Genomic DNA, 23,936 nt, shown 5'->3' on the forward strand with positions numbered 1-23,936 from the left:
ATTTCTATAGTTTAGACATGTTACTTTTTTTATAATTTTAGATGAGGTACTTTTTTAGTTTAGGTATGTTACTTCTATAGTTTAGACATGTTACTTTTTTTTATACGAAATAGTTTTAGGGGAGGTACATTTTTAGTTTAGGTATGTTACTTCTATAGTTTAGACATGTTACTTTTTTTTAATATAATTTTAGAGGAGGTACTTTTTTAGTTTAGGTATGTTACTTCTATAGTTTAGATCTGTTATTTTTTTTTATAGTTTTAGGGAAGGTACGCTATTGGTTTCGCGCTCGTCACACCATCAAGTTGATGGTGTGACTGGTCTCACAGGAGACGCGCTGTTAAGTTTTACATGCAATTCAAAAATTGAATTGAACTTAAATTAGCTTGATGTAATATGTGACTTGTGTTAGTTTGTTCTAAACTTGTTTAAAGTGGATTTCCTTCATTATTTATCATGCACTTTATGTTATAAAGATCCTTTTCATTTTGTAACTTTCATTATTGTTGCACCTGCCCAAATCTTCTTTTAAGTGATTTTTGTTAACTTTTATATACAGAGTACTAACTAAGCTTAAGTTAGTTCCTTTAAGACTAAACAAGCTTTAGTTACGAATATAATTCATGAAATTGTTTTATTAGTACAAGCAATTGAAACGTGTGGGAGGTTATGAATCGTTACCGTTATGAATACAATGAAATTAAAATACATCTAAAAGTACATACAAAGTAGTAGATATTAGGACTCACCATTAGAAGTATAAAAACACTTACTACGTATATGAAAGGATATTGAGCCTCAATTAAAAGTTCTTCGATGGTGATTTCTCTAACGCCTCTAATTAAGTGTTTTTTCTTCCTATAAGAACACAATCTTTTTTTATACGAGGATAATAGTCAGGTTGATCGACAACTACCCATTTTTTCACAACTACCCATAGGCCTTAGGCTTTGTCACCTCAATGCATTCAGGCTCCGTTTGATAGGGCGTAAAACGTTTTCAATGTAAAATGATTTTTCATGGAAAATAATTTTCAAGGGAAAACACAATTCCAAACTAGTTTTACTTTGTTGGGTAACTTAAAGGAAAATGGGAGAAGATGGTGAAGATTGAGTGGAAGAAAGGCCGGAGAGGGGGATAGGGAGGAAAGAAGGAAAAGTGGTTTCCCTCCCTTTCAAATGAAAAAGGGTTTTCCACATTTGAGGGAGTCATGTAAAATTGTTTTACATCCCTTACCCAACCAAACAACGTAAAATGATTGAAAAGGAGAAAATCGTTTTCCATGAAAACGTTTTACGCCATACTAAACGGAGCCTCAGTGAGAGTCGAACCCTTTGCAAAGCTGCCACAAGGGTGGAAGCCTTAAAGGCAATCCTTGATTCTCAACGAATTCATGTTTTGAAAAGTTTGTAAATACTCATTTCATCTATATTGAAGCATAACATATGATCAACTATATAACTTACAAGCCTATATGTACACTTACAAAGTGCACATTAATTATTCAGTTACAACAACAAAACCAATAATCCAATAATTAACCAATAATCCAATAATTATGATGGTGCTTAACTAAAGCAACCAGCAACAAATTGCTAAAGATGGGTAAAACTATAAATTAATCTACTTCTAAACCTATAATTACGGGTGCTGAAGCATATTATACATCCGGATCCAGCCCCTTCATCTGGCAAATCGGGCATGTATTTTACGGTGAGCCATTGCTCGATACAATCTGCATGGAACTCGTGCCTAAAATTTAACTCTCCAATATCTTCTCCTTCCACATAATCTTCCTGTGATCATGGTAACGTTTTAAGTCAGCATAACAATTAATTAAGGGCAGAAAAATACTACTGCCTATATATAACATACTTCCTCCATTTCAAAATAATATTTGCCATTATTCACATACCAACTTTGACCATATACTTTTACTAATTTATAAAAAAACTACTCCGTAATATTATCAACTAAAATGTATGCTTTCGGTTGAAGTGATTTCATTGTAAGCTTCCATAATATTAAATTTTAAGAACTTTAGAAAAATACTAGATTAGATCCCGTGCACGCACGGATTTTGATAAAATAATTTCACAAAATATTTAAATGAATATCCCCAAATTACTGCATAGTTATAACATACTTCGTATTTAACATACTCGTTTAAGTTTATTCATCTAATATGCATATTTAAAATGCTAATGTGTTAATTTGACTAAAATATTGAGTGATATATTTTTCATTATTAATATAGCGATTTGACTAAAATATTACCAATTTAGAATAATTATTATTACGTCGTATCTATTATTGCCATAATTTATAAACTAAATTTTATTTCCATACATAAATAGTTTATAAAAAAAGGTAGAGAATAAAAATAAAATAAAACAGATACACTTTTTTTGGGAAAGTGATTTTGGCGGTGAAAAATCGCACCAGGAATTGACACGTGTCATTCCTGGTGTCTCTTTTAGTATATAGTAATAATAGATAATTAGAGATAATTATAGTCAAAGTTTTATCTTGGCAAACATGCTAATCAAAGTGTTACAATTTCTTTGAAATAAAAGAAATATATATATCCAACCAGATCTAGAGGAAGATTACTTACTCTACATATGCAACATGTATCGGGTTCTGAAATAGGATTTTCGACATCACATCCATAAACTTTTCGCTTTAGAAACTTCGTAATGGTTTCCTTGTTAAAACCCGTTCTAACATTCCCAATTTCCTCTCCTAGAGCCAACAACTCCTGAAGACATATATGTTTAGCATTGTCAACCGGAAAAGTTGGGTTTTGGATCCTCTAGAGTTTTAAAATAACTCTACAAGGTAGAGTTTGAGCATATCAACCATTGAATGAAAAATCAATGGCTCATATATTATCTTTTCAAAATTCCACCTATTTTTTCTCATCAATATGATCCATTGATTTTAAAATGTATGGTTTAGATACAACTCTACCTTGTAGAGTTTTATTAAAACTTTTCGAGTACTAACATGGAAATGAGTAGGGAATTATTAATTACCTCATAGGACATGTTATCTACATCAAGTCTCAAATCCCTATGCATGTCCTGCAAAAATACAGCCTCCGGAAACCAGAATGTTGGAGTCGCAATTGTTAGCTGTTACAAATGAATTAAAATCAATTAACAAGAACAAATTAAATGTAATGATAATCTTGATCAAGAACAAATTCCAATATAACAATCAATTTCTGCAACACCCCATTTCATAATTAATCAAACAAAATTTCACATTTCTGACACAATCCTATCAATTAAAACTCAACAATAACAGAGTAATCAAAACCCAATTACAAAACAAACAACAACAATGCAGGGATTAAGCAAAGAAACTGAAAATTGAACCATAAAACAACCAAATTCAACAAAAGAAAAACCCAGAATATACGTAATTAAAAGAAACAGTAAAAAATTATATGATCAAGTAAGCGAGAGCAGTAAAGTTATACCTTTGAATTTCGAAGTATATTTGAAAGTAATGATAAAGAAATTGATTGGAATTCGAAAGAATTGAGTTTAGCAGAGAATTGGTTGCGTTCTTGAGTAGACAAAGCCAACTTCTGCAACGGATGAAAATAAGAGAGAGAAAGAAAGTGAGGGAGGGAAAACGGGGACTGAAACTCTGAAAGTGAGAGTGAGTTATGAAACTATTGCTATTTGACTCATTTTTTTATCCAATTTTTTATATATTTTTTGAAATTTTAATTTAATGTGATTTTTCTGAGCCGTTGGATCTATTGTTGTATATGAAATAGAAGGGTTGAGATTAGTTTGAATATTTTTATTAAAAAATTAGAAGGATCAGTGTAAATATGATGATTTATTACCATATATTTTCTGATTTGTTTCTATTTTCATTTTTTTTTGAAGGTTTCTGATTTATTTCCATGTGTGTAAAGTGTAAACAATGTAGTGGCATTTAATTTATTTGGAAAGAATCCGGATTGATTTTCTTATTTATTGCTTTTTTGGAGTCTTGTTTTGTAAACTTGATATGCTTCCTTAATTGTTTCATTTTCACACTTCGATGTTTCACAATGTTCAATTTTTTTTATTTCATTCCATTTTTAGCAGATATATTACCATCTTACACTTTTTCATTAGAATATTTATGTTTTTTTTTCTTTCTTATTTTATCTATATCTTCGCTGGATTTTCACTTATTTTTTAAATTTTATTTTATTAATTTAATTCATAATACCTCTGTTTCATAAAGATATTTACCGTTACTATTTGCACAAACATTAAGACAAAAGTAGAAAAATTGTTTGAATATAATAGAATATGAATATAGTAAAAAAAATGTAAAAAAGGTGAGTGGCTGTAAGAAAAAAAAATGAATAAAGTAAAAGAAAGTGAGTGAAAATTGTAAATATTGTGGGGTGATAGGGGTAAGGAAGTAAATTTTCATGTCCAAAAATATAATAAAGCAAAGTGTAAAGAGCATTATGAAACGGATTAAAATGGAAAATGTAAAGATCTTTTTGAAACGGATATAGTATGAACTTATTAGAAATTATCAGAATTTTTTTAATTATAAATTGTATTTGGTTGTTTTCTAAACTTATATTATCTCAACTTAAATGAACCTATCTAATCTTAAATAAATGAAAACAAGGTGAACATAATAAGTTCTTACATCACTTACCGCTTTATTTTATCCCACTTACTTTATCCAAATTGTTCTTACACCAACTCAATTTTATCAAATTTTCTAGAAAAAAGTTTTATACTCCCTCCGTATTTAAATAGGAGATACACTTAATTGATCAGGCACGGATATTAAGTAAGAATAGTTAAACGACAGAGCGGGTTTCTTTTACAAAACCTACTCCGTACTTTGCATGAATAAAAAATTAAAATCTCCCTTATTATTTTTGAAGGTCCATTCAACAAAATTGGGTCTTGTGTGCTACAATGTACGTGTTGTTAATGGTTGTATACTTGTACGTCGTATAAGAGGTTCAACTTGCTATTAGTGGCAAGTTGTTGATTTTTGAAGGTTCATAGTCTCATGGATCATTCTCAAATACGAAGTACAAATCTGTTTGTTTCGATTAAAAAAGGTTTAGTCTTGCGTATTTGGATGGAGGCCCAAATACAATGGGCCATTACTTGACAACCAGGCCATAATTTGGAGCCTACTGCCTGATAAAATTCCCCATCAATTTCAGGCCATGTTGGGCCTACTGCCTTACTTTGACCAACTCTAAATTATGGGATTGCCATTTTATTCCGTTCTCAATATGTTTCTACTTAGTGTAGCAACAGAAATGAAGAAATTAAGAGAATTAATGGAAATTAAGTTCTTTTTTTCTTTTTGGATAGAAAAGAAAAAGTTGTTTAGAGACATTTGTTTCACTAAATAATATGAGTGGGCTCATGTGGTGAGATAAGAAAAAAAATAAAAAAAATAAAGGGAGACTTTCATCGCCATAGGAATTTTTTAAAAAAATGTAGGAATATGGGGATAAAAAGATGTAGGAATATTAGGGAAAAATACCCTTAAATGGAAAAATGAGAATATCATTTAAGAGTGGAAGGAGTACAAAACTCTTAACAGTCATTTGGTTCAACAAATGAATTGTAACGTGTTTCACCAGAACCCTGTTGTTATTGTTTACGAATTTATGATGATGAACGTCATAGGTATTGTATTAATCAAGGAGATGTAACCTAGTTTTATGTCGTACTTTTATCGTTGGTTTCTAAAACTTTCATGTAACCACTTCTTTAAGCTAATTTAATTATCTACCCTTTTCTACCAAAAAAGAAAGAAAGAAATGGATACAATTGTGTTTGGTTCAAAAATGACATGTAATTTGTTTCATGTTTATTGTTTGGTTTGCTTTGAAATAGATACGAGACTCATACAATTTTTTTTTTCTTCCTTTTTTTAGTTTTAACACAAGTATATTTTTTGTGTGTACATTGTTGTTTGCTACTCCATTTATTTTTTGACTTTTTCCTAACCTATTGAAGAATACAATACGAGTGCTTTTGGAGGTGTCATGATACAATCTCTCTCTCTCTCTCTCCCTCTCCCTTCTCTCCCTTTTTTACAATAACTATGGGTGTATTCAACATGGAATGGATTCAATATCTTAGAGGGTAAGGTGTGTATGAGATTTTAGGGGGTTAGCCAGAGTCCTAGAGTTAGATACCCATGCATATATATATATGAGGTTCCATGGAAATATTGATTTATAATCTGTTTCAAACCATTCAAAAAGCTTAACCAAATTACCAAATACCCCCTTATCTTTGTTAGCACTCCTGAAATCTAATAACTTAGGCCCCGTACGGTATCTTTTTTGTTTTCAGATTTCTGTTTTTTACAAAACTAAAAACCAAATATGAAAACCATAAAAAGTAGTTTCCAGTTTTTTTTTCTCAGTTTAGTTCATAATTCAATCAAAAGCACATGACTCTTAAAATCAAAAAACCAAAAACATAAAACTGACAGTGATACCGAATGAGCCCTTAAATTTCTTACATAATTCTTTTTTTTGGGGGGACAAATTAATTTTGGAATTTACACAATTTCACTTATTCTATTTCGACTGTCTTTTCTTATTTATACTTAATTAAAAAATTGTAAAATGTAAACTTTTATACTTTCTTCTTCTAAATGGTTTACTCTCTCTCAAATTAATTTTAACACTTATCGTGACACAAAGTATAACAACACAAAGGAAAGTTGGACTAAATAGTGGAAAGAAGATCGTGATTTGGCCGACAAGGAGTTGGTAATAGGTTGGTGAAGAGAGAGGACGATGCTTATGGAAATGAATTGAAGGAGTTGGTGACCACCTTCCATTTTTGTGTACACTATTTCGGTCATTTACGTATATGCCACTTCTCTACTTGTGTACGCCCGAATTGTTTTCATTTTATGGTGATTAGTGTATGCCGGATAGTGATTGGTCAACTCTAGGCTGCTTAATAATTTTCTCACCTTTTCTTCCATTTTCTTTTTTGTTTAGTTCTCATTTGTAAATTTCTAATACTCCCCTTCGTTCCTTAAAAATTGTAACATGATTGACTTTACGTTTTATAACCACATGTTTTGACTCTTAATTAATATCTCCAATTATGTATAAGAAAAAAATTATTAAAAACTGATGTTCAGAAAATTTATATTGATAAGAATCTAACAACATCTTGCATGATTATAATTTTTTTTAGATATGAATCGCAAAAAAGATGTTCAAATGTCTAGTGTGAATAGTGTAAAAAAACAAGATAATGCGATATTTATGGAACTAAGGAAATATAAATATTAAACATAATATAGTTATTATAATTTCATAATTTGTTTTCCTTATAATTTACCATTAAATAAAACATTACCTACACTCATTAAAACTCTTGACGACCAATAAAGTTTTGACAATATAGTTAAGATTGAGGCTTTGAGGATATGTATTTTCCTCTCCGTGTCTCATTTGTACTTTGAATTTCCCTCGTACATCGTTTACAACAAATGCCAAAAATATGATGTTGGACCAATCATTAAATATAGACTTAGCAAGTGGGCCTGGGGTGATTATTTATTTTTTATTTTTTATTTTTTATGGGTGTTAACCCTACCCCTTTCATCCTTGAGGCCAATCTGGATTTGGGGCGAGTTCTGGGTGGATATGTTTCATTCCCCTCCCAATTGTTATTGCGGGGGATCGAACACGCGGTCTTACCTACCAAGTTCAGCCCCAATCACCACTGACCAACATACAATTGGTATTTTATTTTATTTTATTTTATTCGACATTGGGATCATTGGGAATAATTTTGGGGTGGTTATTTTTTTTTTGATAGCAGCTTAAAGAAAACAAACTAAACATCATTACCAAAAGAAATAAAGATTCTCGTTGCTCCCATGGCAAGAACGTGAGCGGAGTAATCCTATCCCTGTCGACCTTTTTGATGGAACAATAGTCAAAATATGTAGCTCTTGCCACAATTTCTGCCACTGTCCACTTTACCTGCAGATCAACACTACCTCCTCTCGTCGCAAGGCTCATTTTTTGTTTTGGGCGGCGGTTGGTTGACACTACCCACCGGAAGAGTCCGACCCCCATACCGGAATGGCCATTCTCTAGTGCAGGAAGTTTCGCACAATTTTAACCAGTTTTTCCATTGGTTCATTCCGGAATTCGGAAGTTTTTTAGTCTTTAACGTCACGCATTTTTTAGGTCATTAGTCAACAGCTCCCTGGAAATCTTTGACGCTCTTGGAGATTCGGAGGGTTCCTATTCGAGCTTTTCTATTCTCTAGGCCAAGATGTTTCTTTTCCAGGAGAACTTTTCTAGGCGCAAAGGATTGTTCATGGAACCACTATTGAGATTATTCGGACCGATCCGAGTTTAGGCTGTAGTGAAAGATTCTCTCTTTCTTCCCCCGCTGGAATTCCCACGTTCCAGCGTGCATCATGCCAACAGGTCCCATCCAAAAGAGGAAGTGAGACAGGGCTTAACAAAAAACTTCTCGTCTATTGCCCTTTCTTTCGTTTTCATTGATTATTCTCAGTTAAATTCTGATAAAGATTAACTTTGATTAAGACAATATTTATTCAATTATAATCTTACCTAAAAAAATATAACGCACGATTTATTATGAACGATTTGGAGTTTTTGGGGTAATTGGGATTTTAGGGTTTGGGCTTCTGCTCCGTGCTAATAGTGTAGACAATACAAATATACAATGGATGATGTTTCCAATTTGAGAAGCCATAGTTTTAGGAGAATTAGGATTAGTGCTTTCTTCAGTCGTGGGATTCTGAAAAGGTTGGAGACAATTGTTGCAATTGGTTTGATTGTTGTAATGATACTTGGGTTTTTAGCCTGTGTTATTTTCTTTTCATACAAGATTAGGGTTGAAGGTAGGGATGCCGTTTTCAGGTTGAAATCTCATATTGAGGAAAACAATTATGCAGAAAAAGATTGGGTTTAAGAAATGGATGGATGAGAATGATGTTCCTGAGATGGTAGACAGATACAGTACTAAGCTTTATGACACAGTTTCAGAACAGATTGATGGGTTAGAAATGCATTATAACATGACAAAGTTTGTGACGGGGATTAAGCATTACTCCCTCCGTCCCGGAATACTTGACCTGTTTTCATTATCGGGTCGTCCCTTAATACTTGACCTGTTTCTAAAAATGGAAATATTCTAACAATATTATATTATTTCTCACTCCACCCCTATTAACCCACCTACCCCCTACTCCATATAAAAAATAATTAAAATTTCAACCCCTACTCTCCCCCAACCCCACCCCTTTACACATTTTCCACTAACTACATTAAAATAATACCCCACTATCAACTACTACCTATTAAATTAAATAAGTCAATTCAAGTCCGTTAAACTCTGTGCCGGTCAAACCGGGTCGAGTATTCCGGGACGGAGGGAGTATGTAATTAAGCCTGCGAACGCCTCTGGCCGATCCATTTTTCGTATAAGGAAATCGTAGGAAGAGGGGCATTCAAGAAAGTGTACCCTCTTTTACTACTACTTAATAACTTTTGTTAGTTATTGATTTTTTATCTATACATGAGAAAAGTTTTGATTGGTTCATTCAATAGGGTTTTGATGAATAATGAAATATATATGAACTGGGGTCTTTTGTATGTTAGGGTTAAAAGGGGATCTTGCTTTTGTTGATTGGTTTTTTTTGTTGTATTCCGTTGAATTAACTGATAACTTAGTCTTAATTAACTCATGCATAACTCATTTCCCCCTTTCGTTCAATTACTTTTGGTGCATTTAGTTTATGAGTTGAAGAACAATCGTGTTTTTCTTGCTTTATGCAATTGTATTGATTACAAGTTATTTGATAATTTGTTGCAGAATTTTATTCTTGATGAAGATATACGGCTTGATACGTTCAAAGATAGATGTAATTTTCTGTAATTTGAGCTCAATTTCGTTTGATTTTTCTTATAATTGATGAAATCATGAAATGTATGTATTTTGAAAGGTTTTTGCATTGTTACAGTTAGAAATGTCATCAAACAACATGCTGAATTGACGGAGCGACTTTCAAGGTATGAATTACTCGAAATTGCTAATGTAATGTGGATATTCGTCAAGAACTTAATTAGAGAGTTTGGTGCCCAGATGTAATGAGTCTTTAATTAATGTGCTTCTTGATCATATATGATGAGTCTTTAATCTTTTACTGAACGATTGGCACTGTTGACTTATTCTTTCGTGACATCGTTTACATTACGTCTATTTGAATGTTTTCTTCCGAGTGTATTAGCTTTTAAATTGTTGATGGCAATTTGTACTCAGTATCAGTACATGTCTCTTATGCTAAAAGTTGATGGCAATGTGCACTCATTATCAGTACATGTCTCTTATGCTAAAAGTTGATGGCAATTTGCAGCAATGGCTTGATGGTTTGATTTGAGAGATGAATGTTGCTGGAGATATCAAGTTTGGATGATTTGGTGTGTTATTGGATTTTGCAGGAAGCAGTGATGCTCTAGACTAATTGCTGATTGAGCGACCTGGCATGTTGGCGGTCGCGGCTGCTTGGAGGTTTCCGTGCTGCCAGATCCGTTATGAGTTCTATATGTTATGAAAATTTGTAGATGTTTTTAGATAGAGATGATTAATTTTTCTTTAGATGAACTTTACGGGAAAAAAATTCTTGCCTATTCAATTTTACGTTTTATAAGACTAGTACTATATATATATTAAAAAGCGTTTCTACAAACGTCTACATGCGACGTGGCATTCTCCCTCAATCCATAAATTTATGCTATGTTTCAAAACTAAAGTATCATCCAAGTGAGCTATGACCTTTTATGTGTTATCTTTGAAATTAATATTAATATATTACAGAAAAATTATCCGGTGAAAATATTAAAATGTAATTTAGTTAAAGTATATAATGATTAATTGGTATTCACATAATAATTCGGGCAATCGCCCGGGCCAAAATACTAGTTATTTCATTAATTACGGCCTAATTAACAAATCTATTACTAACTACAAATGGTTAATTATCAAGTTTGTTCCAATTGAATAAAATCAGTGGTTTTGTATTTCCTTCTCGGTTTGCAATAACGAGCAGTACAAACCTCACTGCGATCTTGTTCTTGACTTACACTTTATACGCTTGACCTTGAAGTTCTTGTACCAAATTCGGATTTACCATCAACAATTTACACATTTTATTAAAGCTTTGAGATTGATGACCATGATGATAACGTTTAAGGAAAACATTACCAAAGAGAATTTTCCCATAATTTTATTTCGAAATCAATATATTTCGTTAATATTGAATACAAAAATCTCCGTAACCTTGAAATAGAATTAAATCATGTTTATATCAAGAGATGAAGCTAGTATAGAAATAATGGGGACAATTAACCCCACTCGAGTTGTAAAATTTTGGAAATTTTCTTTATAAAATTTAAGAACCTTTTCAAATTTGTTACAAAATTAACTACTTGAACTCGTTAAAATGAATAATTTTTATTTTGAATCCACTAAATATTTTTTTAGATCCGCCATTGTTTATACTTCCTCCATTTCTATATAGTTGTAACACTTTCCTAAAATGGAAATGTCACAATAACAACACATCTAAAATGGAAACATTTTTTACCCAAAGTTACAAATTTACACCTAAGATGGAGTAAGTAATGTGACTAAAGTGGTTATGACTCCAATCAAGTACCACTTTCTTAAATATCGTGTAGAGGGGTAGGTTGCAACAACAAAGAATCAGAGTTTATATCATTGTTTTTTTATGGCTTGGTTGTCATCTTATAAACCAAAACAAGACCCCTTATAAGTATTCATTTATTTATTTATTAAAATCAACTGTTTTTTTACGCATAGCACACCCGATTCACTGGAGTTTGACTCCGACTACATCCAAATCCGACCCGTGTCGCACACCTTGCTTATGACTATTGTTTTAACAAACATGTTATTCTTTCCATCCTAGATGAACTTTTTATAAAATAAAAAAGTCAAGAGTTAAAGATTTGTAATTTGTTTTCCTTTCATATTTTTTTTTGCATGTGACTATATGTCGGATACTTCAAGCGAAGCTCCATGAAAATGTAATGATGTCCATCCCCACCACCTCACATGGGTCCACCCACCCCTACTTTTCACCAACCACAAACCGGTCCAACCCTCCACCTACACCAAACTTAAAACAAACCCCGGTTCAAACCGGTTTTTCTATTCCATATATATAACCGCTAAGCATTTGTAACCATAGGCTTCAAAACTCACAGTCGATCATATCAGCACCCTTAATCACACGCAAATCGAGATTAAAGAATAATTAATTAGAGAGAGAAAGTCAAAACAATGGCTGACATTGAAGTAGAGAAGCAAACCACCAACGAAACCCAGCAAGAACAGCCACAATCTAAGGAAATCAAACATTCAGAAGTTGGACATAAGAGTCTCCTTCAAAGTGATGCCCTTTATCAGGTAATTTTCTTTTTGATCTGAATCCTAATCTTAATCTTAATCTTAATCTTAATCTTAATCTAAATCAAATTTCATATCTGAATCATTTTTATAATATGGTTTTCATATTTGTTCAAACTATATAGTATATTCTCGAGACTAGTGTCTACCCAAGGGAGCCAGAACCCATGAAGGAACTCAGAGAGATCACCGCAAATCACCCATGGTATTATATTAGTCTTTCGATTAGATCTTATTTATTACTTCATTTATTCGGGTTTAGTTACGTTGTAGCGTTACTAGTTCAAATTTCACTATTGACAAAACTGATTTTTTAATTTTGAATTGATGTAGGAATCTGATGACAACATCTGCGGATGAAGGGCAGTTCTTGAGTATGCTTCTTAAGCTGATTAATGCTAAGAACACAATGGAGATTGGTGTTTACACTGGTTACTCTCTTCTTGCTACTGCTCTAGCTATTCCTGAAGATGGAAAGGTAATTGATTGGGAAGATAATGGGTTGTTTCAGTGGGAGAGTTTCTAATTTTAGTAAAGTTACGATGATTGTGATTGTGGGAAGCCAGATTTAGAAAGATTATTGATTTGAATTGAATGTTGCAGATTTTAGCAATGGATATAAACAAGGAAAACTATGAATTGGGTTTGCCTGTTATGCAAAAGGCTGGAGTTGCGCACAAAATTGATTTCAGAGAAGGTCCTGCTTTGCCTGTTCTTGACTTAATGATTGAAGATGTAAGTTTTTCTTTTCTTTTTTTAATTTATTGCAACTTTTTTTTTATTAATTTATATATAGAATTGTAGATCCTTTTTTGCTGTGAATTCTTGTGGATGGTCATGGTATGTTGGTATGGGTAGATATTGAAGTTGAGAAATTATATTAGGTGAGTATTATTGGTAAGTTACGGCGGTCAAAGTGAAGTATTTGGTAAAAAACCAAGGGTAAAATTAGTATTGCTAGATTGTTTCTAGCTCAATTTGTTATGTCATGATTTCGTCATTTCGGGCAATATGACATAAATGAAGTTTCTGAAAATCTAAAGGGTCTATTTTAGGAGAATCTTATTCTCCGTGCTAGAATGGGCTGTAACTAAAAATACAATACAAAATTTTCCGTCTAGGGATAGGCCCACCTGAGGTGCTATATAGAACACCCGCCACTGGCTTGACCATTACACGGGTATGCCCTAAAAGTACTGCTTGAGTCACCTCGAGTCCACAACTATAACACTTATCCAGTGTACCACCAAGAACATGAAATTGGATTGTGTTGTCGATCCATATAAGAAACTCAATCCATCCCTGAATTGAACTAGGTGCATGATCTTGTATGCACCTTATCATTTGCCTTGTTTTCTGTCCACATTACTATTGGTGAGGATGGACGAATGTCAAGGACACGACTAGACGAGGGCTGTGTGTTATGAAATGGCCTTGGTGGCCGTAAATCATGTAATAAACCATCTTAGATGGAGCGCTTAGTAGTGCACGTTGGAGCAACGAACTGAGTAAGCGCTCCCTTGTAACATGGTAATAGTATATTAGTATGAGACATAAATAAGAATTGGTCAAGCTCTTAATGTTCCTTTTGAGTTGTAAGAGCATATACTTTCACATTCTAAACTTAGTTTACCCGTCTAGTGGGTTTGTTATTCGACATTGTATACTAAAACAATAGTATAAACCGCATAGTCACATCTTCTATCATTTTCTTTCCGGATCTATGCATTGAATCTAAATCAAGTTAGGAGTTTTCTTCAACGTTCCGGGAGGGAATTGTGTCATGCTACTTTAAGTCAAGCTTTTGGACCGATTGCAACGATGGTGGTTGCATTGTCTGGTCATCGTTGTTTAGTGTATTTCTCAAGCTATTGAATTTCTTCCACTCATAATGCATTTGGTATAACTAAATATGCGTGACTTTGTTTGCTTATCTAATGGAGGGTTGTTAATTACGGAGTAGCTTTTGTGGTGATTGAAAGGGACTTATGTTGAATTACAACTAAAGCCAAGGGGAATTTTCATTGGTCCAAATGGTTGTTGACGGTGGTTGTTGAGATTCAACCACGGATCTTGAGTACCACTTCCCAAGACTTTACTGAGTAGACTAACATCCGTAATACAAGGCGGGAGATATTTGTGTCTTACTTTGAACCAATATGCATGTACTACTCCCTCCGTCCCGGAATATTCGACCCGGTTTGACCGGCACAGAGTTTAAGGGACTTGAATTGACTTATTTAATTTAATAGGAGTAGTTGATAGTGGGTATTATTTTAATGTAGTTAGTGGGAAATGTGTAAAGTGGTGGGGTTGGGGGAGAGTAGGGGTTGAATTTTTAATTATTTTTTGTATAGAGTTGGGGGTAGGTGGGTTAATAGTGGTGGAGTGAGAAATAATATAATATTGTTAGAATATTTCCAGTTTTAGAAACAGGTCAGGTATTAAGGGACGGTCCGTTAAGAAAAACAGGTCAAGTATTCCGGCACGGAGGGAGTATCAAGTATGAGATGTAGACAAGAAGTCAATAAGTAGTAGGTTGGCAACTTGGCATCAATTATAATAAGTCACATGAACCTCCAACAATGACCATGTCAATAGCACGTTCAAACTTTGCTTTGGTTTTAATAAAGTTGTTGCTAACCATATGATATATAAAAACAAATTAACAATTTAATTATTATTTTAAATTGACAGCCAAAAAACCATGGATCGTTCGATTTCGTGTTCGTGGATGCTGACAAAGACAACTACTGGAACTACCACAAGAGGTTGATTGATCTTGTCAAGGTAGGAGGAGTGATCGGGTACGACAACACCCTATGGAATGGATCTGTGGTTGCACCACCAGATGCTCCCATGAGGAAGTATGTTAGGTACTACAGAGACTTTGTGTTGGAGTTCAACAAGTCTATCGCTGCTGATCCAAGGGTCGAGATTTGCCAGCTTCCGGTGGGTGATGGAGTTACCCTGTGCCGCCGAATCAGCTGATCTGTTCCCACTCTCACCAACCAACTCTTGGGCCTTTGCCTTTGGTGACACATTTTCTTGTTTGGTCAAGCTTTTGATTTCTACTTGTATAATTTTAATCATATAATATGGGTGATATGGACCGACCCCTCCAAAAAAGTTGTGTTATTTGGGCCTAGGCCTAATTACTGAAGGTTCTGTTAATCATTCACCAAAAAAAAAGTGTTGGAATATATTAATCCTTTGTATTTTCCATTTCAAATAGTACACATTGTTTTTCAGATTTTATGTCTTATTTGACTTTTTGCGATATTTATTTGAAACATTTAGTTTTGACAAAAAAATTTGACCAGAAGTATTATCAATAAATCTTATATTATCTGAATCTCCCTCTCCGAAATAAGCGAAAACAAAATGAATAGAACATGATCTAAAAGTCACTAGATACTTAATAATGAACTAATGAACACAAGTTCTAGGTTCGTTAGTCTCCCTATGGTGGAGTTAGTATTAGTATGTTTGGTTTGTCGTTCAGTTGATTTATGTAGAATTGGTTCGTTGGTAAAGTTTTATGCGGGATCGCAAAAGATATCAATTTTTCGACTACATTCAGATGAATCAAGTGGAAATCATCCTCGCGGCTACAACAAATCGTTAGACCCTCTCACTGAAAAGGCTGCATGTTCCAGCGTTATATACGGGAGACGTTCTACAGTGCAAGATTCATTCAACGACCGTAGTTTTGATGAAGGAAACCTTTATTTGATTCAATTTGTCATGTATTTGTTAGATCTATATTTCTCTTGTAGATGTCGTATGACTCTTTATTAATGAATTAATTTTCCTTTAAAAAAAAAAAACTAATGAACACAAGTTTAGTACATACGTCTAATTCAAACATATTTATTGTTTTAAAAAAAAAAGAAACAACTATGTGCAATCATTCAAACATAAAGATCTACCTCTTGTGCGCTTTCAATTCTTTAACTAAAGCATTTAGATGAGACCAAGATGACCCTCCTTGAGAAATAGCCTTCATTGCCATTTTTTTGAATTCCCTAGCTCTCCTTCTCATATCTTGAGCTTCTTCTCCAATCAATAATCTTGACATTGCATTCAAGATCTGCTTGTTACTAATGAGGATATCGTGCTCTCCCACCCTCGGAACCCATTTTGTTGCGCCCACCTGAATACCAATCTTTAAAACATTCGTGACTAATTTCTCATTATAAAATTGCTCAGCATGGTGAGGCCAGGTAACCATAGGTACACCAGCGACCACTCCTTCTAGTATCGAGTTCCATCCACAGTGAGTCACAAACCCGCCCACACCACGATGATTAAGAATCATCGGTTGTGGGGCCCAACCTCTTATGATCAAACCTCTTGTCTCGAACCCTTGTGGGACCCACTCCTTAGTGTCCTCCCTCCTCACAACTAGACCTGGTTATTGGACAGGGTATCCAAATGGATATAGGGTTAGGGTCAAGTTAATAGGGCTTTTATTGGGCAGGGCTCCTATTGGACAGGGCCTTTATTGGACAGGGTCATTATAGGGTCAAACTTATACTACAATTATTTTGAAAATTAAAATAGTAATGATACAAAAAATTACGTGTATAGCTTCGTATTTACTTGTACTTGCACATGGCTCTTTTGTTTTTCATTTTTCATTGCTCGTTTATTGACCCGCCCACTAATGACCCGCGACCCGTTTTGACCCGCCCATTATCGACCCGCTAAAAATGACCCATTCAATACCCGACCCTCTTTTGACCCGCACCGACCCTGACCCGCCCCGCCCGATAACCAGGTCTACTCACAACTAGGATAAAGTTTTGACCAAGAGCTTCAAGAGCAATTGCTATCTCATGTAGTTGATCATCTGATACATTCGACATACTCCCTAGGCAAACATATAAAACTGAATCATCTTGTTTCTCATCAAGCCATCTCTTACATTCATTTACATCAATCGAAGCCTTTTTCCCTCTATGATCTGCTTCGATGTTATCTCCTTCATCAAAGTGTAGCGAAAACGGTGCAATATGCCAGTGTTTGAACCCCATGACCTTTTCATAGTAATCAGCATAACCAGATTCCAATTCATAAAAGCTGTTCATTATCACCCCATAAGAAGCTCTGGTCGCGTCTTCTACTTTATCCATCAGTTCGATCAGGAATTCCGGCCCTTCTTTTTTGTCGTAAGGGGACAATTCCGATTTTGTAAACTTAATCTCATCAGGAAAATCACCAGGAACAACAAAAGTATCTGAATCGGAAGAAAGGTTCTTGTACGGTTCGTAACGAAGCAAGTTGTTAGTGATGCACTGGGAAAAGTAACTACTTCCATGGAATATTAAACATGGAATACCAAACTTACCAGCAACGGAGTTAGCCCAATGGACAAAATGATCAGCTATTAAACAGTCGGGTTGAAATTTTTCGAGGAGGTTTTCGAAAGGGTGTTGAAGAAGGTCGATGGCCTTAAAGAAACGGTAAAACATTTCAGGGGAGTTGAGAGAATCTGCATTCTCACACCCTTCTGGGAGTCCTGCTGCTTCATAAGGAAATTGCATAGTAAGGAGGTCGATTTCGAGGCCAGGGTTTGGGGAATGGAGTTGGATAGTTTCAGTAAAAAAGGCGGTGTTAGCAGGGGTGGTAACAATGGTGGATTTGATTCCTCGAGTTGCGAATAATCTAGCCATGTCCATAGTTGGGATCATATGGCCAGGAGCCATGAAAGGGAGGAAAAATATGCGAAAATGATCTTCCTCTGAAGAAGTCATGTTGTTTTTTTCAACTTGGTTAGAAAGTTTGATTGCTTGTTTGGAAGAGGACAATAGGGGTAGAAAGAGGATCCAAGGGAGGTTGTTAGTTAAAGTGCGATTGAAAGGAAGGGTATGCTAAATTATACTACCTCCGTTTCATAAAGTTCTTTTCATAAAGTTCTTTATAGTTACTGTTTGCACGGACTCCAATGCAATATTTAACTACTAATATATCCAATTTCGTATGTGAAAAACTTATAAAAAATTGATATTCTGAAAATACATACCGAGACCAATCTAACAAGATCACACATGTAATATTTTGATGTATATAATAGTGAGAATTTACGGTCAAAGTTTTCATATTTTGGACACCTATTCCAAAACGTAAAGAACTTTCAAAAACGGAGGATGTATACTGTATTAAGTTCATAACACGAAAATGAAAGTTGCACAATAAACATTTAGTTAATCTTAGTAGTTGGAGTAGTTGTTGAACATTTTGTCTCTTATCTTCTTCCTTTTTTTTATTTTTTTTTTATTTTTTATTATCATTATCCTTTTGAGTTTGTCATATGATATCACTTTGGCTGATTTGAAGATTTTAAAATGAGCTGAAATAGAATCCTAAGACTTTACATGCTCTTGAACATATGCAAGAGTTTTCAATTAATTCCAGAGCGATTCTCGATCTTATTCAAAGAGTAGATATCCATTTTTATTGGGGAATAAACTCAATGAAGTCTTGTTCTATTGGACTTAATTCTTTAGATGAGGATATCAGGTTCAATATTATTCATTATGGAGTACTTTGTATTTGTTCCTACTTCGTATTCCTTACTATATACTTCATTCGTTTCTTATTAGATTAATTTTGATATTCACATAACCTCATTTAACTTCATTTTGTGATATATACTTAAAATAAACATAGTCATGTGGGATTTTATTAGATATGTCTCAATTGATACTTTTTAGATATCAATTTTTTATAATTTTTTCTTATTTATAATTGAAAATATTAATGTTTGAAATCGTGCATTGACAAACGTGTCTAAAAAATTGTATCATCTAAAAGAACGGAGGAAGTACTATTTCAGTTCAGTCTAGTTCAAGATAGTCCAATTCAATTCATACTAATTTAGTTCAACCGAACATGATCAAGTCCCAACTAATTTACATAAACTCATTACTCCGTGTAACTGAAGTGGAAGAGTTTGATGCATCACCAATAAAATTGGATGCGCCGAACACCACTTTTCAAACTCTTATTAGTCATGTTTACGCTAGTCAAGTAACACCTATCTCAGATTAGGCAGCCTAGCGTACGTTTACGCTTGAGCCACCCCCAAAACATTTCCCAGTTTATTGGTCTTAGCCTTGTGACCTCCAAGTCACAAGTATTTCCCACCACTCCGTCAGCTTGCGATGGTTAAGTATGTACTCCGTAATACGTATATGCTAGATACACAATGCTGCTAACTGTCTTCAACCTCTTTCAACCACAACACATATTATACTCCCTACGTCCCGGAATACTCGACCCGGTTTGACCGGCACAGAGTTTAAAGGACTTGAATTGACTTATTTAATTTAATAGGTAGTAGTTGATAGTGGGGTATTATTTTAATGTAGTTAGTGGGAGGTGGGTTAAGAGGTGGGATTGGGGGAGAGTAGAGGTTGAATTTTTAATTATTTTTTGTATGGAGTGGGGGGTAGGTGGGTTAATAGGGGTGGAGTGAGAAATAATATAATATTGTTAGAATATTTCCATTTTTAGAAACAGGTCAAGTATTAAGGGACGGCCCGATAAGAAAAACAGGTCAAATATTCCGGGACGGAGGGAGTACGAAGTACTTTACTTTGTATTATTATTAATTGTTGTTTGGTGCTCAAATGGGCCATTAACTTTTCACTTGGATAGTTAGATACTTGGATCTACTGTTGAAAAGCCCAATAACACTTATTCAGTCCATATATCTAGGAATTGGTTCAAAATACAATTAACGTTCAAAAAAATCACAAGTTCACAGCATACGAAAGCCTAGCCCGTCATGTCATAAAAGCCTTTTAAATAAGTACTAACCATCAAATAGAGATTCCAAGGTTACACTTGTTTTTAAGCCTGAACATTTGTACACTTCTTACTCATCAGTCATCATTAAGCTAATTTTCCTTGGATCACACGAAAAGTTGGGAAACCAAAAATGACCTCAAAGCAAGGCCAATATCACATATTTTTCCGAGAAAGTACAAATACATATCAGATATGTATGGGCAAATATATATCAAAACAAAAGACAAAATAGGAAAAAAGACAAAAAAATAATTAAATGGTACTTTTTTAAACACAAATGGTACTTTTTTTTTTTTACAGAATGGTACTTTTTTTACCGAATGGTACTTTTTTTTTATCTGAATGGTACTTCCTTTTTTGTCTTTTAGCTATTTGTCTTTTAGCTGATATGTGTGTTTCCACACATATCAGATATGCGAAAAAACGACCCCTATTTTTCCTCCCTTTCATGGCTCCAGGCCACATGATTCCATCTTCAAACATGGTAAGATTATTCGCAACAACTCAAGGGATCAAATCCACCATTGTTACAACTCCTGCCAACTCCTGCCAACGTGGGTTCCAGATGGGTTCGAGGCAAGGATTAAGGGCCGAGGTTTGATTATAAGAGGATGGGCCCCACAATCGACTAGGATTTGTGACTCATTGTGGGTGGAACTCGATACTAGAAGGGGTGATTACGGCTGTGTCTATGGTGACATGGCCCCTACATTCCGAGCAATTTTATAACGAGAAGTTGGTTATAGATGTTTTAAAGATTGGTGTTCAAGTCGGGGCTAAACAATTTGTTCCAAGAGTAGGGAATCACAATATCGTCATTGGAAGTGAAGGGATCTTAAAGGCAATGGTAAGAGTGATGATTGGTGAAGAAGCACAAGGTATTAGAAATAAGGTTAATTAAGGAGCTCAAAGGGATGGCATTGAAGGCCGTTTCTAAAGGAGGATCATCTAGCTCTTATCTAAGTGATTTAATTAAAGAAATCAAATCATTCAAGAATTAAATGTACTTGAAATGCTATTGGTAGAAAATTCATGGTTTTAGCGATAAGGAGAGTAGTCCCTAAACCTAATAAAGTACATCTCATATATCGTACTCGTGATTAACTATTTATCTTTCCTAATTGGATACTCACTCCGTCCCAGATTAGTTGTTACACTTACCTTTGCACAAAGTTTTAGGTGATAAGTGATTGTTTGGTTATCAATTGTTATTTTATTAAAAAAAGTAGAAGTGATAGGAGTTAGTGGAGTATTTTTTTTAATTGAATGAGAGAGGGTGTGGGGACAAAAAATTATTTAGTGGGAAGAGAGAGACAATATAATAATTGTGGGGTCATTCCTAATTTAGAAGTATAACAACTAATCTGGGACAGACGAAAAAGGAAAGTGTAACAACTAATCTGGGACGGAGGGAGTACAAAATATTGTTGAAAAACAACTTAGATGAAATATGTATAAAAGCTTTTATGTAAGACCGCCTAATGGTTAGACCACTTTTTTATACTAACTAAACTAGTGTAAAAACATAACTAAAAGTAATAAAATCATAACTGATTGAATAACAAAATAGTCAAGGTATAAATACAAATAGTTAAATATATGAGTCGAATAGTTATTACTACGCATTTTTTAACAAATTTATTATTAACTAAAACTCATAAAATCTTAACTAATTGATCTCATTGGTTAACTAATGAGTTTCATTGTTTAACTAATTGGTTCAGTGCTTAACTGATTGGCTCGGTTGCATAACTAATTGGTTTCGTTGCTTAACTATTTGAGTTTCAGACTTAACTAATTAGTTTCAGTGGTTAGCTAATTAGTTAAAGTACATAACTAATTGGTTCTAGTGAATAAAAGTGGTCTAACAGTTAGACCGTCTTTCCTAAAAGTTTGTAAATATGTAAAGGGTCGTATGTAAATAAATTAAGATTTGCCTTTTTTTCCCAAAGATCATACGGAGTACTCCCTTCGTCCCGAAATACCCGAAACACTTTACTTATAAGACCGTCCCGAATTACTTGCAACGTTTCTAAAAATGTAAACTTTTATTAATATTATATCAATTTCTCACTTATCCAATGACACATTTACATTTTTACTCCCTAAAAAAAACATTAAAAAATTTCACTATCCCCACCTTTTCCCCCCTATTCTTTTAAAAGTTTGACACACATTCCACTACCTATATTAAAAAAATACTCTACTACCCACTAATTAAATAATAAGACAATTACAATACATTAAACTTTATGCAGATCAAACCGTTTCGAATATTTCGGGACGCAAGGAGTAACTAACACTTAATGCTACCATTAAAAGGTTCATTTAGACACCCGACAATGTGAACAAGTCAGTCAACGCCTTAAAACAATTGTGGTAGTTAAGCAGATTGCCATTTAGAAAAGAGTGAGCATATCAGCACATGGACACCCGTTCTACACTTCTAGTATCAGCACATGGACACCCGTTCTACACTTCTAAGGCATTTTAAAGTGAAAATTTTCATGGGAGGGAATCTTTTAAAAATTATGTGCCATTATTTAATTGGTCGTGTGTAAGATGCTCTTGCATACCATGTGTACTCCTATCACTATCTTCTTAATGGAACCCATGTAGTAGGATATTCGACTAATATGAAAACCAAGAGGCTGAAAACCATGACATGCATAGAAAATCCGAAGAAGAAATATAATTTAACGCTATTGTTTTTTTTATTGGATTGGACACGTTTTTCGGACGAGGGAGTTTCACGTGCGCATCACATAATCATGTTAATGATGTGATTAGTCACGCAGAATATGCGCTGACTTTTGTGAAGTTAATTCCACCTCATGTGATTTTGGTCCAAAATTTTTCAGTTCTTATTTCACGTAAATATTATTGTTATCAAAAGTACGTATATATGCATGATCTTCTTTAGGTTGGTGAACAAACTCCATCGAGTTATATTTTTATTTTTTATGCAGATAACTCTTTCGACTCGACAATTCAACATAGCACGAAGTAACTAAGTAAGACGTTCACATACTTGCGCGCTTTTAAATGCCTTAACGTCGCAACAATACGACGTTCACGTACTTGCGCGCTTTTAAATGCATTCACATCGCCATGCAAATTGGTCTTTTGTGGTCCAACCCTTATGCATGGTTGCCTTCCCTTACTTTATACGTACTACATGGAAATTCATCACTTAACAATCCGTCTTGCAATAAATGATCTTTTGCGGTCCGACTGACCCGGCCGTCTTATGGCGGTGGCCTTTCCTTTATGACAAGCTTTATATATATTTTAAAAAAAATTCACGTAAATATTACTGTTATCAAAAGTATAAATGCATAATATTGTTTAGGCTGGTTAACAAACTCTATCGAATTTTATTTTTATTTTTTATGCAGATAATTATTTCGGACGGACAACTCAACATAGTATGGAGTAACTAGTAAGGTAGTAGAACTAAGTAGAAGTGTAGAAGTAGAACAATATGGAAGTTCACCGGTTCACGTACTTGCGTGCTTTTGAACGCCTTTTCCTCGCGCATTTTCCCGCTTTTTAATGTCGTCATGCAAATTGGTCTTTTGTGGTCCAACCCTTATGCATGGGAAGTGA

The 23,936-nt window shown here is 34.1% G+C and overlaps 3 protein-coding genes across 3 annotated transcripts; 1 reads left to right on the forward strand and 2 right to left on the reverse strand.

The window, feature by feature from the left end:
- Positions 1-1,415: 1,415 nt before the first annotated feature.
- LOC130472421 (probable E3 ubiquitin-protein ligase HIP1) lies at positions 1,416-3,784 on the reverse strand. Its single transcript, XM_056843327.1, has 4 exons — positions 3,488-3,784; positions 3,039-3,137; positions 2,618-2,761; positions 1,416-1,796 (listed from the first exon to the last, which is right to left on the reverse strand). Exons 2-4 carry the CDS (start codon positions 3,081-3,083, stop codon positions 1,596-1,598), a joined length of 390 nt encoding a protein of 129 aa, XP_056699305.1. The 5' UTR covers positions 3,084-3,137; positions 3,488-3,784; the 3' UTR covers positions 1,416-1,595.
- Positions 3,785-12,279: 8,495 nt separating this feature from the next.
- On the forward strand, positions 12,280-15,760 carry LOC110782641 (caffeoyl-CoA O-methyltransferase 5). The gene is made up of 5 exons (XM_021986820.2): positions 12,280-12,509; positions 12,635-12,714; positions 12,843-12,987; positions 13,113-13,244; positions 15,207-15,760. Exons 1-5 carry the CDS (start codon positions 12,384-12,386, stop codon positions 15,498-15,500), a joined length of 777 nt encoding a protein of 258 aa, XP_021842512.1. The 5' UTR covers positions 12,280-12,383; the 3' UTR covers positions 15,501-15,760.
- Positions 15,761-16,296: 536 nt separating this feature from the next.
- Positions 16,297-18,471, reverse strand: LOC110782587 (scopoletin glucosyltransferase-like). The gene is made up of 2 exons (XM_021986754.2): positions 17,299-18,471; positions 16,297-16,916 (listed from the first exon to the last, which is right to left on the reverse strand). Exons 1-2 carry the CDS (start codon positions 18,266-18,268, stop codon positions 16,438-16,440), a joined length of 1,449 nt encoding a protein of 482 aa, XP_021842446.2. The 5' UTR covers positions 18,269-18,471; the 3' UTR covers positions 16,297-16,437.
- Between the last annotated feature and the right edge of the window lie 5,465 nt (positions 18,472-23,936).

Source organism: Spinacia oleracea, chromosome 4, assembly GCF_020520425.1.
Source record: "Spinacia oleracea cultivar Varoflay chromosome 4, BTI_SOV_V1, whole genome shotgun sequence".
Lineage (NCBI taxonomy): Eukaryota > Viridiplantae > Streptophyta > Magnoliopsida > Caryophyllales > Amaranthaceae > Spinacia > Spinacia oleracea.

Excerpts from the sequence above, each read along its gene's own strand:
- LOC130472421 (XM_056843327.1), bottom strand. The coding sequence starts at position 3,083 with ATGCATAGGGATTTGAGACTTGATGTAGATAACATGTCCTATGAG. Across the intron at positions 2,762-3,038 it reads TAGATAACATGTCCTATGAG|GAGTTGTTGGCTCTAGGAGA; the intron begins GTAATTAATAAT and ends ATATGTCTTCAG. Across the intron at positions 1,797-2,617 it reads ATACATGTTGCATATGTAGA|GAAGATTATGTGGAAGGAGA; the intron begins GTAAGTAATCTT and ends CCATGATCACAG.
- LOC110782641 (XM_021986820.2), top strand. The coding sequence starts at position 12,384 with ATGGCTGACATTGAAGTAGAGAAGCAAACCACCAACGAAACCCAGCAA. Across the intron at positions 12,510-12,634 it reads AAAGTGATGCCCTTTATCAG|TATATTCTCGAGACTAGTGT; the intron begins GTAATTTTCTTT and ends CAAACTATATAG. Across the intron at positions 12,988-13,112 it reads CTATTCCTGAAGATGGAAAG|ATTTTAGCAATGGATATAAA; the intron begins GTAATTGATTGG and ends TGAATGTTGCAG.
- LOC110782587 (XM_021986754.2), bottom strand. The coding sequence starts at position 18,268 with ATGACTTCTTCAGAGGAAGATCATTTTCGCATATTTTTCCTCCCTTTC. Across the intron at positions 16,917-17,298 it reads AAACTTTATCCTAGTTGTGA|TTGTGAGGAGGGAGGACACT; the intron begins GTAGACCTGGTT and ends AACCAGGTCTAG.